The sequence below is a fragment of the Neoarthrinium moseri genome, assembly GCF_022829205.1.
Source record: "Neoarthrinium moseri strain CBS 164.80 chromosome Unknown scaffold39_Wmoseri_CBS_16480, whole genome shotgun sequence".
NCBI lineage: Eukaryota > Fungi > Ascomycota > Sordariomycetes > Amphisphaeriales > Apiosporaceae > Neoarthrinium > Neoarthrinium moseri.
In genome coordinates, this window is record NW_026055153.1 from 149,393 (window position 1) to 166,085 (window position 16,693).

Below are 16,693 nucleotides of genomic sequence, written 5' to 3' on the forward strand. Positions count from 1 at the left end.
ATGGCTTTTCGTAAGCATGCCCAGCTCCTGCAGTTTTTGACCCTCAATATCGATATTTCGCGAGGCTCAGACAGCGTATTTATAACGCTCCACTAGACTAGACTTCACAGCATCAATGCTTCCCTACCGCGCTCTGCGAGCGATTAGGAGCTCGTGTTTTGATCAAAATTCTCATTCCTGGAAACATTTTGGCCAAACTCCATATGTCCCATCGCCGCCATGTGTTTATAAGTGGTGCGCAGTTCTGCCCGACAATGCCTGATCATCGCAGTATTAAAACGAATTCTGAACCAGACTAGCAGAGCAGTATGGCAGTCGAAAGTGGAAAGACATATAGAGCATGAAGCTGAGTCATGGCTCCCATAACTGTATTCAATTGACATATATACATGAACCAGAGTAGTACAGGTAGTTGTTTTGGGGGGATGGTGGATGGCTTTTCAGGACAGTACCCAAGTTACGACGCTCTTGGCGTGGATGTTACCGCTCCACTGCTGTCCACTTTTGGTGTCCAAGGTAACGTAGACATCATTATCAAAGGTGTTCTCAATAACCACAGTTCTTGTTCCATCAGGGTTGAGCGAAGCAACAGACTGGATACCAGCACCGCTATCGTATGTGTAGCTACCGGAGCCATCCAGAATTATGGCGCCGTTCGGGATAAACTTGGAGTATTGGGCCATCTGTGCGAAAATCAAAGCTCAGCATTTCTTGTTTGAGACATACCGAGAGAACGAACTAAAGAAACCTTGGGAATTGCATACCATGTAATAGTCAACCTGGAACTCGTAGGTCTTTTGATTCGTGTCAACAACTACCAGCCCACGGCAGGTATCGCATCCACCGAGAAATGGGCCATCCTCAGTGTCTGTGCCAAGTGTCCAAGCCAAGGCACCTTGAGCCCAGTTCTGCAAGGGGCCCATTGTGAAGCCAGAGGCCGCGTTCCAACTCGTGTATTGGGATGAGGTCCAACACTCAGTCATGTACTGGATGGAGTTAGGATTGGAATTGTGGAAGTCAGTCAAAACTTTCCAGTTGTTGCTACTGGCGTAGCACTAAGTCGTCTTGTCAGAAATCCACCATCAGTGTCGGCTAGAAAGGACTGTACTTACGTGCCACGCGACACTGTCAACATACGCGGATGCTGTATCAATAACCGTTTGGGGATAGCTCGGCACATCTATCAGTAGCGGTCAGATGATGCAATCCGGGCTTGGGGTAGAACATGGCTTGAATATGTACCTGTGTTGTGGTCATATGCCCAGACCTTGGTATTTAAACCCGCTGCCTTCAGTGCGGGGCCAACATTATCTCTAATAAGAGCAGCAGATTCGTCTGCAGAGATGTACATCGTCGGGTAGCCTGACTGGCTGTTCAATGGCTCGTTTTGGATCGTGATGGCATCAACCTGAGCGCCCTTGGCAGCGTATGCTTGAATGTACTTGACGAAGTACTGTGCATACTGGTCTACATAGGCATGGTCTAGGTTGTTCTGCTCGGTGTTAGCTCTCTTTGTTCACGTGTTTTCAGAATAGGTATGCAAACGTTAACTGTTGTCCCTGTCAGGGCACGGTCCAGCTGCATCCATGCGGGAGGAGCCCAGACAGAGCCCAGCAAGGTCAATGATGGCTTCAAAGCCTGCATCTGAGACAGCATCTCGGCCATCGCATTGCCCCTGTCTCCAAGGGAGAAGCTACCCAGACTTGGATCTGCGTTGCCGCCCGCATCGTCGTAGGAGTATGCGGGCTTTGCGGATAGATCCGAGGATGCAATCGTATGGCGCAGGAAGCTGAAATCGGCACCGTCTGCCGTCATCAGCTCGTTCAGAAGCTGTGTACGTAGGGCATCCGGCAGTGCATTAATGACGGTAACTGTGGCATCTGTGACAGAAGCACCGAAGCCAGTTACCTTTTGCTTGTGGCCAGCCGTCGTATCGTCAATGGTGAGCTTCCAGGTAGATGAGCTTCCCGGTGTGCCGGGTCCGGAGACTGGTGCATCCCATGAACTGACATTGTATCTCCTGTCAGAAGAAGAACAAAATGCCTTCGCGGAGCCTTGGCGTGAGTTCAGCACGGAGCTGCTGACAACCTGGCTACCAGCAAGAATTGCGAGCAGTGGAAACAACATTTTCAAGGCAAGCGTATGCTCTTTTAGGAGTTGGGCGTTGAAGAGGCAATGGCGATACGTCTCGGGATGCAAACCAGGAAATTCATTCTCTTTTATAATTACTTGACATCATGAAGAGATGCACCTAGTTTCTTTTCTGGCTCAAGGCGATGATGACCCTCCAATTTGAATGCATTTGATCCACAATCTCCGCGTCTCTTCATGACTATGGTAGATCGGGGCTTGGTCCCATGCATAAGCCAGCCTGGAAGTGGTCTAGACGACAGGGGCTACAGGGCCAGGATTGAAGACACTGAAAGATAGCGCGGGCCCGTGATGTCAAGACCTAGGAGGATCAGCGAAATGAATTAAGATACGGCTAGCTCAACACCTATGCGGAGCCTTGTGCTAAATTTAGCAGTCCAAGCACCCAGCTCACCACTCCAAAGTCTGCAGCCGTGAGACACTGATTAGTGGTGGGAAAGAAAAATCGCAATCGTGATAGTCGTGATAGATCGGAATGCATCAAAGAGTTGACTGCACTGTCAGCAGTCTCAAGACACTAAGGCATGTGATCTTGCTGGGATCGACTGCGCATGCATATAACTCCTGTCTTGCAGAGCAAATGCAACCCTCTCCCTTAGGGATCAATTGGGTACTCATGGCCGAAGGATTCCGCCTTAAGACCCCAGCAAAGAAGGCAAAACTCTATCCTGGCCTCGGCCTCAGTTCGGCCAGGCATTGTTTGAGATCAGGCTCCAACCCTAGTATTGGCAATCCATGTGACTTCAACAATTTCCAATGATGATACGCAATGGCATATGTGCTTCGACCGCCGAAGTGTTTGCCCACTAAACAGGAGTACAATGAGAAGGGAGGAGATCCCAATGCACATGAGATACCGCGAGAAAGCTGCGTAAATGAGGCACGCAAGAATATTGAAGAACTCAAGCTGGCCTTGCCTCATGTGACTCGTCCTCATTTCACAGGTTGTAGAGAATACTCTGCAGCTGATGGGTAAAAAGCTTGCTATCGACAATAGGTGGAGACTGACTACAACCCTCCATATTCATCAATGTCTGTTTTCGGAAATTCAAGATACACCTCCAAAGGTAGTGCTCTCTATATATCCCTCCCTCTCACTTGTTTCAAAAGACTGCGCTAGTTCGTAGCTCAAATTATATAGTGAAAATGTCTCCCACCCCGCAAACTACTCGAGTACATATCGAGAAATTTGACTACCAATTAAATCTTGCGGGGCGGAGAGTCATTACTACAGTATGGTGGGATATTCGAGTCTATGCAACATGCCATCAAGGTAAATATACGCATGAACGAGTCCATCTACCAGGTTCTTCGGCCTTTTATTCGGGGGGTTTGCCTTCCCCGGCCCTTCTTGTTGGACTGGCATTCCAGACGGCAAAGCTTTACTTGACGCATAAGCTAATGCACATGGGCTTCAATCACGTCTGGTGACTCTCATTCATGTGAGAGACTGGTAGCTTGCCAACCACATTGTGTACTGGTTCCCCGTCCCATCAGCTTCCGTTCGGTAAAACCTTCCTCGTGTGAGTGTAGAGTTAGCTACAATGCACCCCGGATTTTAGCATGAGATCTTTTGAATAGCTCCTAAGCTTCCGATTTATTGAATCCTTGTCAACGAAAGGAGTGCGGTTTGATGAAATGTGGCTCTTGGCAAGTAACTGTAATGATATTCTGCCAATTCGCCAACTCATGTGCGGTCCACCCGACGCTGTCGCCGGGCCCCTGGTAAATTTACAGTGGCTTCTTTCTCGCCTCACGGTACCAGCCCATCCATCCAGACAATCGAATGGAAAGATATCTCAATCAGGCTATTATCTCAGGGACCGGCTCCTTGATCATGCCAAGATCGTGTGAGTATGTAAGTTGCGTCGTGTTGGTCTATCAGTACAAGCATTGCACTCAACACGTGAGACTCCATGGGGTGGGAGCTCTGGTGACGAAGTTTATTGTAAATGCCCATGTAGCTGCAGCATCGCAGCCTCGTAGAGTCATCAAATCGAGCCGTGGCGCCCGATTTCAATCCCATCGACCTGCCTCTTGGAGAAATAAAGGGGGAAATCACTGATGCCGGCATCTTCTTGAATGCCTGGGTCCATCCAATGGACTCTGCCTGGAACCACTAGCGTGTATAGAAGTCACCATCTGAATGAGAGGGACTCAGATACTTGTTCCAATGCTAAGACGAGCCAACAAAAAAGCAGACAAGGTATGCACACCACGTATTTCCTGCTTGACAATGAACCGCTTTACAAGACGAAAGCAAGCACGCAATCAGCCTGTTAATCTAGAGGGATTCTTTTTCCCAGTGATCTGGAGCTTCTATGCATCCTTTCAACTGACGTAGCGAACAGCTACTAGCCATGGTTCCCTAAGAACGGGGACTTTGGCATTAAGCTTGACCTCAAAGCGTCAGCCTGGACGGCCGCAGGTGCCACATCCAGCAACGCGACGAAGAAATTCTCAAAGAATTCAGTTTGGCCATTCCATAGAGACTTTTCTCTCTTGCAATTATTCTGTACGCCTTAGAAGAAGCTATCAAAGACATTGCACGCATCATGGTGCAGCTGCTCCAGAGAGATTCTGGCCTTTGTCTGCATGTATTTTTCCTAGCAAAAAGATAAACTTCACAGCCTTTCACATTGACTCTGGTTACTTTGCGCAATTGTGCGACATGTTTTAGCTCTATTGAAGATGAACCCAGCAATTGCTGGCAGTTTGCTGTAATGTTGCCAAGCATTGCGATTGTTTCCACCACACAGGTGACATAAGAGATAACTATCTTAGAACATTGTTGATCATTGTTCTTCATATGTATGCTGATCATTTTCATATTTTCGAATCAGGACGAGATAGAAAGATGATAGAAAGCGCCCATTTCCACTCCACGGGCCCAATGTCGATTTGCCTCGTTAAGTCATACCTGCTTCCAGCTACAGAATGCCTTGGCTCCGGATTTCCATAACCTTCTCACCACCAGCTTCATATGCAGATGAATCGCGCTGAACTTTCCGGAATTTACCATAGGCGCGACAGAATCAACACGGTTTCCAACAGGGGCAACGCTCAAATGGTATTCAGGCAACTACGAAGAATGAAAGCAGACGGACACTCATCCACTGTGTTCCCCAAAGGCTACAACAAAACTCCAGGCGACTTGGATGCTTCCCTGTCGGTTTCCGTTCCATACACGCTCGCATGTGAGCCGCATACGGTTTACACTGGTATAATCCCATACCTCTCTTCACAAGCTCGCCGCACTATTCGCTCGTACAATGGCGGCTCCGGTGAAGACGAAGAAGCCGAAGCAGACACGCCAACTGTCCCAGAGGCCTGCGGCTGTGAAGCTACGCCAAATCCGACGACAGCGCACCGCGGACGAGCGCATGGTGGAAAAGATCAGCAGCCAGAGACGGAGCGCGCTGCGTCGAGCCCGTGAGATCCTAGAGAAATCCGCAATCTCGTTGCTCGATCTCAAAGATAGGGATACAATCCGAGACTATATGGAAGCAGTGCTCCGTGAGCGGTAGTAGGTGCTACTTCCTCCCGCGAAGCACAATCAACCTACACGAGCTGGCGTGCAAGACATTTCTCCTCTGGGTTCTTCATCAACATAAACTGGAGTATCGACACGTGCCTGTGATCAGGAGGCTAATGGTATACTAAAATTTTTGTAGCAGTGCGGCAGTCATTGCACGCGACGACACGCTATCTACCTCACGCGAGGCTGAGCAGACGATCGGCAAGGCATTCGAGACCCATGCAAGTCTGTTTGTCTGGGACGGAGAGGATGAGCCTCTACCACATGAACTGCTGGATTTGGGTGTTTGAAGTGCATCAAAGCGACAATAAAATAGTGCTGGCTACGCGGACCACTACATGATGGAAGAAGATGTGTCGAAGCAGATGAGAATGAAGAAGCTTCGAACTGCTGTGGGGAAGGCGCTCAAGAGTATTCAAACTACTGCATGATCCCGTTAGAGTTGCCTGCCACGGCGCGTTGCCAAATGACTTTCCTGACACAATCTATGCAAAGTGCTCAGTGCTGCTTCGGACGGGCCAGTCCTCGGGCCGATGCGGTGTGGTTGATTCTGGCGTGTAGCAAACAATCTGCATCCCTGTGGCGCAAGTCTGGGATTCTGGTTGAAGCAGTGTCGTTTCAAAGGGATGTTGGTCCCAAATGGGTTTGAGATTATGGCTCCCTTAAACCTGACGTACCGTTTTATATGCGCAGACTTCTACCGGTTGAGTTGGCGATAACTTAGACCCGACTTCGTACCTTTGATCTACTCACGCTGTTTCCAGCGTCGATCGATTTCAATGTGTCCACTCGAACCACACCAAATATTGCTTCTTGTTACTATCCTCCCATTCGTTTCGAACGGATACTTGGCCAGAGCGCAAAGTCAAGCTCCGCAATGCTACGCACCAAACGGAACAGCGACCAACTTCTCATCCGTTCGCGATGACCTCCTCCTATACGCATGCCCGCCAGGAGACGACGGCTTTGCGACCTGCTGCGTTGCAACAGATTTCTGCCACCCGGACAATCTGTGTTACAATGTCGGCGGCGGTTTTCCTGTGGTTTTCCGACAATACTGCACAGACCCTACGTGGAAAAGTCCGAATTGCAGCCCGCTCTGCCTCGACGACGCGAATATACATTCCCCGTCATCTGGCGGTGTAGGTTGATACCTTCGCCCGTTGTCCATCTCCGGGGGGGTTCTTGCACCTTCAAGACTGACATCTAAAAAGGCAGCTCTCACACCTTGTAGCGATGGCAAGTTTTGTTGCGGGTGGAATGAAGTTGAATGCTGTGACGCTCATCTAGGCGGTTATGCGGTCACTGGGGTGCAGGTAGGGCCGGGGACCGCGTTCTTTACGCCCACAAGTAGCGTCACGGCGCCAGGTCTCACCATGACCGGTCCGGCAACGGCTACACCCGCCGTGACGAGCCCGGCATCCAATGACAACAACACGAACATGCATGGCCTCGCTGGCGGTGCAATCGCGGGCGTGGTAGTCGGAGGCGTCATTGGCGGCGCAGTGATGGCGGGAGCTTTGGTCTGGTACGTCCTCGGGCGGCGGCCGCGGCACTCCGAGACTTCTCAGGCCCACGGCTGGGACCACAATATCGTCTACTCGGCAGCCCAGTCGGGCTATGACCCAACCAAGACGTATTCTACCATGAGTCCCGCGGGAGAGCTACCCCCAAACACTCCTGGTCTTCGTCATGAGCTGCATACATAGTGGCGTGGCAGCCTCGTTTATTAGCTCTTCATACTGCGTACTTTGGGGGAATGTGGGAGCATTCAGCGGCAAATAGACTGCTTTGGTGGTACCAATTCCAATCATGCATCATGACAACCGAGATCTAGCCTGGACGATGCTTCGGACCAATGGGGGTGGCCTGTCCTTGCTTCTGTTTCTTGATGACGGGTCGGTGGCATGCTAACGATTGCTGCTGTTCGTATGGCCACACAGAATACGGGATGTCGGGACGGGCCAGGCGTTGTGGCTTGGTGCTGCCATCCGGAATGAAGAATTTCCGCACCTGCAAGGGCCAAATTGCTCTGGTCATCATAGCAGAACCGAGTTCCAGCAGCTCAGCACAACGATGCACCTGGGCCGCTGATTGATTGGGGTCAATGTTTACGCGCAGGCAGTAGTTAACCGTAACTAGGTAATGATCAGTCTCAGTCGGAGCTTTCCGTACAATGTCTTCCACCCTAGGGCCTAAAACATGTGATTGACCAGGCCCAGTCGCTCAGTCCCACACACACACAGACCACAGAAGCTGGGGGAGCTCCAGGCTTCTAGAAAGTAGCGCATCGGCCCGTATGGCACAGCCGAGGTCGCCCCGGGGAAATCGGTCAAATTGCATGGCGCCAGGCGCCAGGCACCAGCTCAACAACAGGTTAGGGTTGAGGAATAGGGGACTTGGGGGGACTTGGGGAGCTGATACGCAGTGTGGACACCAGGTTTGACCCGCTGGAATCAGGGGATTGCCTACCCCGCAGTGCGCAGTTGAAACAGCGAGTGAGGAATGCGAATTGGCCCTCGGCGGACGATCTTGCAGCGATCACGGAACCCTGATGTAATCCATGCGTGTAGCCAGGTAATCATATAGATTCTACTGCAGCGGCGGTTTTTTTTTTTTTTTTTTTTTTTTTTTTTGGTTTTACCACTATTCATCTGGCATGCTCGCTTGGGAATAATGCCGTTGCAGGCGTTCTGGATAGTTTTGCCATACCTAGGTACTACTGTACGCCCACGGGGACATGCATTCGCCTCCGGGCCAGAGATTGCCAATTTGACAGCCCACTGCCTGGAGAGATGACGGCCACCCGTGGGCAGCGGCTGAGCGAGCCGAAAGGAACAGCGACATATGCAGACGCCAATGTGCTGATTGGGTGTCGTATGTTGACAGACAGCCTACGGAGCATGTCTCACACACATATCTTCAAAGCGGGCTCCCGCGATGCGGCAAATACGTGCACGTACTGTACGGTAGGTATATCCTGTGACAGAAAGTGACCTCGGCCGGCAACGTCACGATTACAGCGCCGTGACGGGCACCCTGACTCTCTGACAGTCTGGCAGCGTGTGCGGGACAGATCCTGTCTGAAACGGGCCAATCGCCATCTGCCGGTTCTCGCAGGAGCCCGCAGAGTCAGGAGTTCGATCGCACGTCCAGAGGTACTCGACGCCCATCAAAGCCCATCATCTGGCCACAATTACGCGCAGCTCGTCCCACTCGACGGGAAATTCTGCTGCGGATCCCGATAAACGGTGAGCGGTTGAGGATCTAGACCCGGGGGCCACTCAGGTGCCAGGGGACCCTGCGAGGACCCTGAGGCGCTAGCCGGTGCCCAGAGGCCATTAGATTGAAACTTGGCTGCAATCAGCTAGCACGGCGATTTACGTAAGGTATAACTGACACGTTTGCGGCCACGCTCCGACGCCCACGCCTCATCGACCCCAGGCGCCATGGCCAAGGTCACGCATATCTCGTCGTACGCTCCACCTGCCGCCAAGCAACGCGCGTTTTGCGCACGCTCGACTCGTGTGGGCTGGCCTTTCTTTGCCTCCCTCCTAATCCAGAGCGCGCGTCCGACGAGGCTTGGGGCCAGCAGCACCCAAGAGCCGAGTCCTTGGGACTTGGTATCTCGCAGGTTTTCCAGCCGTGCACAGCCTCCGCACCCCTGTATTGGCACTAGGCCGCACCCCAAAGCTCCCCTTTTAGCAGACTGGAGGGAGAGATTGGGAACGCCATCTGGACGCACATCCTCTTGGACTCGCTGGGATTATTGAGCGCTTGTTCCCAAAGCGACCCTCTAGCCGAGACCAAGACCTGGCAGTAAAGGAGGTCCAGCTCGGTAGCTCGTGTCGCCGCGCAATGTGGTCGAGTGAAAATGGGCCGCGTTCGCCCGTTCCCCCAGAGCCTGGGGAAGTGTGTCCCTAGGAGCTCGCCCGTGATTGTGTCTCGCCCATTGTACACACACCTGCGAATCTCTTGACCGTTGCCGCTGAAGATTTGGTCTGCGCATCCAACCACAATCATTTCCAATCGGTGCCTGCGTTTGTAGAGACCCGGACTCTCCTTCACCTGCCAACCCTTCGACGTTGGCACCCTGCCGTCCACCACTTCGGCGAAGCTGAAATTCATTCGCCCGCCCAGAAATCCCATAATAATTCGCCATCGCCTTGGGGTGAAGTGAACAGTCTCCCGGTCGACCACAATGGACCGCAGCCGCATCATTGCGCGGAGCGAGGTCGAGGAGAGGATCGCCGGCGGTCAGGTCATTGTCATCCTCGAAGATGACATCCTGCGCCTGGACTCGTGGCTGGAGAAGCACCCCGGAGGCCGTCTCGCCGTGCTGCACATGGTAGGACGAGATGCGACGGACGAGATCAAAGTGTAAATGCCCATTACCTACCAGTTTCCCTGCCCTTCTCCTTGGATATGCTTGGTCGCAGCTCGGTGCGCCGCTACAAGGTCGTGGCCCCGCATCCCCGCGAAGCAGCGTCGAGGGGAGAATGCGAGTGCAAGTTGATGGTGGACGATGCTCGTTATTTAAAAAAGAGTATACCAAAGTGCACTATTATTGGGCCAATGGGCCTGCTTACAAATGCGCTAGACATATGCTGACATTTGGTGCGTCATGCAGGTACCATAGCGCAGCCACGCTGCGAATGATGAAAGGCTTCCGGATCGGCCGGAAGCCCAATGGACCCTGGATCAATTTGACACCTCCCATTCGAGGAGGCGTCTATCAGAAGAAACCCGACACACTGGATGAGGAACTGGGCTATTCCGATACCGACCAAGGCTCGACCGCTGGGTCTGCCACCGACGACCAAAGTTTATCTAGCTCGGACGAGAGTTCGAGTTTAGAGAGCAGCAGCATCCTAGTTGCCGATGGAGGGCTGCCGGCCCAAACGTTGACCCAACGACATGGCAAGGGATCCAGCGAGACCAAGCCGCTGGAGAAGACCGTCGCGCCGGCCCGGATGCTCATGTCGCCCGCCAAGTACACCGAGAAGGTCATGCAGGACGAGGTTGACCAGTGCATCTCGGAATACCCGTCTCTGTCTCCCATGGTACAGCAAGGAATCGTCGCCAAGTACCGCAAGCTGCACGAAAGGGTCGTCGCTGAGGGCTTCTATGACTGCCCGTACATTGAGTACGGAAAGGAAATGGCCCGCTATGTCACCCTGTTTGCGGCATTCTCAATCGCCTTGAGCTATTCCTGGTACATGACTTCGGCAGTCTGCTTGGGACTGTTTTGGGTAAGGCATACCTTGATACTCTTTCGCTCGTACGAATGCTTATATTTTCGCAGCACCAAATCATGTTCACCGCACATGACGCTGGCCGTAAGTGACTCCTCGCCCGATAGTGTCTAACTTGCGCTAACCTTGAAATCTGTAGACGGTGCCATCACCCACAACTTCACCCTGGACACCCTAGTCGGCTTGTTCATTGCAGACTTCTGCTGTGGCCTTTCTATGGGATGGTGGAAGAGCAGTCACAATGTCCACCATCTGGTGACCAACCAGCCCGTAAGTTTCTACTACGTTTCGTGTACCGATGTTTGGCTCCTAACGAAGGCCCCTTGCTAGGAACACGACCCCGATATCCAGAACGTGCCGCTTTTTGCGACATGCCCGTCCTTCTTCAAGTCCATCAGCTCGACCTACTATGAGGGCTTCGTCTTCGCCTGGGATGCTGCGGCTGACTTTCTGGTCCCGTACCAGAAGTACACCTACTACCCGGTCATGGGTATTGCGCGCTTCAACCTCTACCTACTCTCTTGGCTACACGTGCTCTCCAAGAAATCCTCGTCGCTGGGTGGCACCAAGGCCTGGTGGATTCGTCCGACCGAGATCGCTTTCATGAGCTGCTACTGGTTCCTGTTCGGCTACTGCCTGTTGTGGCGCACTCTGCCGACATGGACCATCCGAGTTGCGTTTGTCCTGGTGTCGCACATCATCACGATGCCTCTTCACGTTCAGATCACCCTGTCCCACTGGGCCATGCCCACCTCGGACCTCGGTGAATTCGAGTCGTTCCCCCAGCGCCAGCTCCGCACCACGATGGACGTCGACTGCCCAGCCTGGCTCGATTTCATCCACGGCGGACTCCAGTTCCAGGCGATCCACCACCTGTTTCCCCGAGTCCCGCGACACAACCTCCGCCGACTACAGGTCCTGGTTCGGGAGTTCTGCGCCGAGACCGGGATCCCCTACGTGATCCTGAACTTTACCGACGGAAACCGCAAGGTGTTGAGCAGACTCGAGCAGGTCGCCGAGCAGGTCAAGGTCCTTGTCGAGTGCCAGAAGTATATGGCGGAGACTGGAGAGAGCGGGCTGCATTGATATTCGAACGGCATTGCGAATAGGAGTTAGGAGTTAGGTACACGATGCTCAGAGCCGTGTTTGGGTCTTGAGTCAGTAGAGATTCGGCCTTTAGACTTTTTAATTGCAATTGTAGAGACAATTCGACAGATCATTTCCTCTACTTGTGGATTCGCGAGCGGTTCCTAATCGCGACTTGGAAGTCTTTACTGCTCCGAACTCACTGAGTTCCTTAACCACTTGGTGGACATTTGGAAGTCATCTTCCCTCAGCTAGCCAACGCATATGGACCGAACGATGCTGAAGAAGTATTCAAGATTGCCTTGATAAAAACGATTGTTCCCTTGGCGCGATTCGTGTGGAATGGGACGTGGAATGAGACCTTCCGTGGTTTGTATCTTGGCATCTGGGCATCTAATACTAGTTGAGCAGGTTTGGTCAACCTCTACCAACGATGAGTGACTGGAGGGTTCTTATCAATGCAGGAACTCCCAGAACAACACGGAAAAATATTTATCTCACTCTCAGTTCTATTTTCTTCTTTCTACGTGACAACCACAATTCACGCACAGGTGGAAAATCATCAGCTCTGTGGCCGCCTTGGCACGTCGTTCCTCCAAGTCTGGGGAACATGTGGTGGCTTCAAGCTTATGTGCGCGGTAGGCCAGGGGTACGAGAGCAGGTGACATAAACGCGCCACTGACGATGCTTCTCAATTTTCTAGTCAGGTCAGACCTGCATTTATTGGGACTTCCATCCAGTCACGTCTCTCATACTCATACCTGATCCAGGGTAGTAACATTCTAGCGGCAATGGAAAATGTGTTTCAGAGATACGCATGGGTCGTCCTCGATGTTCTTGTTGTCGTTGCATCGACTTCCAGGTAACTATGACTGGTCCTAGCACTTTCTTGGCCGGCTCACGATTGCTAGAGAGATAGGATGATGCTCCTTCATTCATCCACAAATCATGTCACAAGATTGTATGGACACAGGGAATAACTGGGGGGAAGTGCAACTAGTATGCCACGACGCACAAGTCTCGGGGGCATAGCTAACGTGTATAAAGGTCCCGGTATAGCTGGACTCGGTCTCAGGCGTGACAACTATGTACCCACTTGAGCAATACCACTCTCTATTGTGAAAATGTTTGTCTCAGCAATGAAACTCGCCGCTGTAGCGTCCCTAGTCCCTTCAGCGCTGGCGTGCTTGGGGTACGAAGGAGGTCTGCCGACTCCTACCTCGACCAAGACCAACAGCGCAGTCATCGTTGTGGCAGCGGGGCAGACATTCGATGGCGGCTGGGCCAAGTATGATCGTGGCTCTGGCGCTTGCAATGATCAGGCCGAGGGTGGTATGTGTTCTGTGATATGGGGAACAAGAATCACATCATGAGGCTGAACGCTGACTCTGGCATGCAGGCGACTCAGATGCTGTCTTCCTTCTGAAGGCTGGGGCCACGCTCAAGAACGTGATCATCGGCAAGAACCAAGCCGAGGGTGTGCACTGCGATGGACCTTGCACGCTGGAGTTCGTCTGGTTTGAGGACGTCTGCGAGGATGCCATCTCCGTCGTAAGTCTTCCTCTTGCTCTAGATAGCCTGGAACACAACTAACAAACCAAACTTTCTCAAGAAAAACGACAAGGCTGGGGACCAAACCTGGATCATTGGCGGTGGCGCGTATAAAGCTGGAGACAAGGTCGTGCAGCACAATGGCTGCGGAACTGTCAACGTGAGTCCGGCACGAGCATCTTGACGTTACATGTCCACTAACAGAACTGCGCAGATCATCAATTTCTATGCCAATGACTACGGCAAGCTCTACCGCTCCTGCGGCAACGTAAGCATCAATGACAGTCGAGCGTTAACAATTCAATGGGAAAAGGGCTAATGAATTCGACACTATAGTGCAGCAAGCAGTGCAAGCGCAACGTCTATGTCGAGGGAACCACGGCACGCAACGGCGGAGAGGTCGTGGGCATCAACTCCAACTACGGCGACACGGCGACGTTGAAGAATGTCTGCGCCGATACCGCGCACCCGTGCCAGATGTACACTGGCAACAGCAACGGAGGCGAGCCCAAGAAGGCAGGCTACTGTTCCGGTTAAGCCTTTCCGTGTGTCTTGGTGAAGTTGACTTTTACACACCAGAACACCGTTTGAGCGGCGTGATTGGAGCCCACGGGACCGTAAAGGTCTGCGTTTTCTCTGTATATAGCACATTTTACTGGTCTAAACTAGTCATATTTGTACTCGTACCACAAGACAAGGATTTGAACATGCACATTCAATATACTTACTTTTCAGTCACACGAATTGGAATGAATAGAGACTTCTTCAGGCATATCCACGCTAACCAGGAACCAGGGCGGAGGGCAAGATGCAATGTCATTTGATCCACTCTTAACCGGCCACTATATATATATATATGTGTGTGTGTGTGTGTGTGTGTATAAAGGACAGTAATCTACTACATACACAAGTTGTCTCATAGGCAGGGAGTTCCAAGCCACACTCAGTCACGCCACACTAGCTTAATACTATACTACTCCAAGCTATACTGCACTGATTTAACTAAATTTAGCTTCACGGCTGGCTCCTTGTCAAAGCATGAAGGCCTCTACGTAAGCTTCACTAGTAAGTAACCAACCCTTGTTCTTTCTAATAGTCTTTCGTCTCTCTGATCTGACTCCTGATCCACGTTCGGATGGCAGTAAGCTCTGATTGATCAATGGCCAGGTGATCTCTCGGCTCGATGAAGTCAGCCAGCAGGCGTTGATTGTTGTCTCATTGAATGATTACGTATGGTCTATATCCTCCCTTGGCGAACATCACCACATCTTGTTCTGCCGCCCGCGAAGGCGCGAGCACAAGGTACCCTTTCGTTTTCAAGAAGATACTACCATGTCATGGGCGCGCGTCTCTGCGATCTTCTGTACTATTGTTCCAGCAGTATAACACTCTCCGGGGAGTCGGCTGGGCTAGTTGCAGGTCGAGGTCAGTTGGGATACTCCGACTTGGGTGAGCCAAGTTTGCCCCGAAGATTGTCAATTGCCTTGTACCTATCCTTGATCAGGCTATAGGAAGGATTGTTCGTATCGTTGAGCAGAAGTTGTTGCATGATTGATGAGTCCGTAGTTAGTAAAAATAAGCGCAAATACTGAGGACGTGAGTTGTTTCAGTACTACAAGAAAGAATGACAGCACAGGCAAAACTGTATCAGGGTGGCATAATACAGGTTTTTCTAATTTAAATTATTATTATTCTTGTACGGTTCAAAATCATCCTCGATCGAGTAGTAATGGCACACACTTGCCATGAGCGGGCAAATAATATGCTTATGATTTGTGGAGGCAGTACAATCTACCTCTTTCAGGTTGCTCCTGGCTGCATACATTACATAAAGAGGTGCATGGCACTAGACGACAGCATCTATGCGCTGAATTCGAGGAAGTTTGTCAGGAAATCTGCTTTGCCAAGGGGCACGCCTCTGGATCTCAGAATGGAGTAACCAGTGGTAAGATGGAAGTAGAAGTTTGGCAACCCTTGAGTGACAATTGCCGCCTTGACCGTAAGTTTGCGTGTCTGGCCACCAAATGGGCTAAGAGATGATGTCAGATCATATTCATTCCAAGGCAACAGAGATGACTTACTACTCAACCAACTCATTGTCCCTTCCAGCGGCTGTAGAGACATCAAACGACTTGAGAAGATCCAGAGTCTTCTTGACGCGCTTGTGCAGGTCATCCAGGGTCTTCTCGTCGTTCTCGAATAGTGTCGGCTCAACACCACTGAGGCGACCAAGATTTACTTGCACGGCCTTGGAGGCATTCTGGATCTGGAAGGCGAACGGGAGTTGGTCCTCAATCAGGCGAGCTTGCACGAAAGTCGCATTGGCGTCAATTCCCTTCTCCTTGGCGTACTCTTCGGCCTTGGTCAGGATATGGTCAAACGTCTCGAACCCCTTAGTGAACGTTGATACGGCAAGTTCGGGGAGGGAGACAGTAGCCATGGTGGATGCAACTCTTTAAAACAAGGTAGGGTCAAGGGAGGGATGATTTGTGCATGGAAAACAAGTAGCGATACTCCTGGCTGTGATTGGGGACGGGTTGAGTGGAGGTGCAGGAGCTTCACCAAGCAGGCTGAGCGATGATTTATACATCGCAGTTCAAGTTGATGCCTATGAGACAGCGAATGGCGTTGCGATTGCGTGATATGAAGTGATACCCTGTCATCACGTTACAGACTACCGAAAACAAAACGCCATAGAAAGCTATGCGCGACCGAGTGTTACCATAGTAGCAGAGGCCCGGAGCTCGGGGTCAATGCCGACCGCCATCGGGCCAAGTGGAGCTGCGGAGTTTCGAAACGGGAATTGCATTATCGGGATCGCTATCGCGCCATGCGCAGGCACATGGCACCATTCAACAACCTCCTTGATGCTGTGAGCGGACGACATGATGCGAGACATTGAACCAGAAGAATACGATTAAAGCGTCCGTGTAGGCACGGTATCGCTTTAAGGGACACACACACACACCCGGTCCTTACTGATGCATGTGTCCTGTTTCTGGAGGTGCTTCCGTAGGAACAGAGGCCCTCAACGAGGCCGCTTCTGGCCCCAAGGGACAGCTAAAACGAACCAAGCAGAGTGTGACAAGCCCACGGCCTCCTTGCCAGTATC

The 16,693-nt window shown here is 51.7% G+C and overlaps 6 protein-coding genes across 6 annotated transcripts; 4 read left to right on the top strand and 2 right to left on the bottom strand.

The window, feature by feature from the left end:
* Positions 1 to 440: 440 nt before the first annotated feature.
* On the bottom strand, positions 441 to 2,127 carry JN550_008935 (uncharacterized protein; the record flags this gene model as incomplete). The annotated part of the gene is made up of 5 exons (XM_049320951.1): positions 441 to 683; positions 765 to 1,055; positions 1,113 to 1,180; positions 1,243 to 1,492; positions 1,546 to 2,127. The coding sequence occupies 5 exons, from the start codon at positions 2,125 to 2,127 to the stop codon at positions 441 to 443; spliced, it is 1,434 nt and encodes a 477-aa protein (XP_049169051.1).
* A 3,115-nt stretch (positions 2,128 to 5,242) lies between these two features.
* On the top strand, positions 5,243 to 5,979 carry JN550_008936 (uncharacterized protein; the record flags this gene model as incomplete). The annotated part of the gene is made up of 2 exons (XM_049320952.1): positions 5,243 to 5,583; positions 5,829 to 5,979. The coding sequence occupies 2 exons, from the start codon at positions 5,243 to 5,245 to the stop codon at positions 5,977 to 5,979; spliced, it is 492 nt and encodes a 163-aa protein (XP_049169052.1).
* Positions 5,980 to 7,065: 1,086 nt separating this feature from the next.
* JN550_008937 (uncharacterized protein) lies at positions 7,066 to 7,398 on the top strand (the record flags this gene model as incomplete). The annotated part of the gene is made up of 1 exon (XM_049320953.1): positions 7,066 to 7,398. One exon carries the CDS (start codon positions 7,066 to 7,068, stop codon positions 7,396 to 7,398), a length of 333 nt encoding a protein of 110 aa, XP_049169053.1.
* A 2,492-nt stretch (positions 7,399 to 9,890) lies between these two features.
* Positions 9,891 to 12,030, top strand: JN550_008938 (uncharacterized protein; the record flags this gene model as incomplete). Its single annotated transcript, XM_049320954.1, has 5 exons — positions 9,891 to 10,069; positions 10,320 to 10,941; positions 10,995 to 11,028; positions 11,084 to 11,214; positions 11,275 to 12,030. 5 exons carry the CDS (start codon positions 9,891 to 9,893, stop codon positions 12,028 to 12,030), a joined length of 1,722 nt encoding a protein of 573 aa, XP_049169054.1.
* Positions 12,031 to 13,169: 1,139 nt separating this feature from the next.
* JN550_008939 (uncharacterized protein) lies at positions 13,170 to 14,118 on the top strand (the record flags this gene model as incomplete). The annotated part of the gene is made up of 5 exons (XM_049320955.1): positions 13,170 to 13,362; positions 13,430 to 13,581; positions 13,643 to 13,741; positions 13,796 to 13,849; positions 13,918 to 14,118. 5 exons carry the CDS (start codon positions 13,170 to 13,172, stop codon positions 14,116 to 14,118), a joined length of 699 nt encoding a protein of 232 aa, XP_049169055.1.
* Positions 14,119 to 15,441: 1,323 nt separating this feature from the next.
* JN550_008940 (uncharacterized protein) lies at positions 15,442 to 16,021 on the bottom strand (the record flags this gene model as incomplete). The annotated part of the gene is made up of 2 exons (XM_049320956.1): positions 15,442 to 15,610; positions 15,663 to 16,021. 2 exons carry the CDS (start codon positions 16,019 to 16,021, stop codon positions 15,442 to 15,444), a joined length of 528 nt encoding a protein of 175 aa, XP_049169056.1.
* Between the last annotated feature and the right edge of the window lie 672 nt (positions 16,022 to 16,693).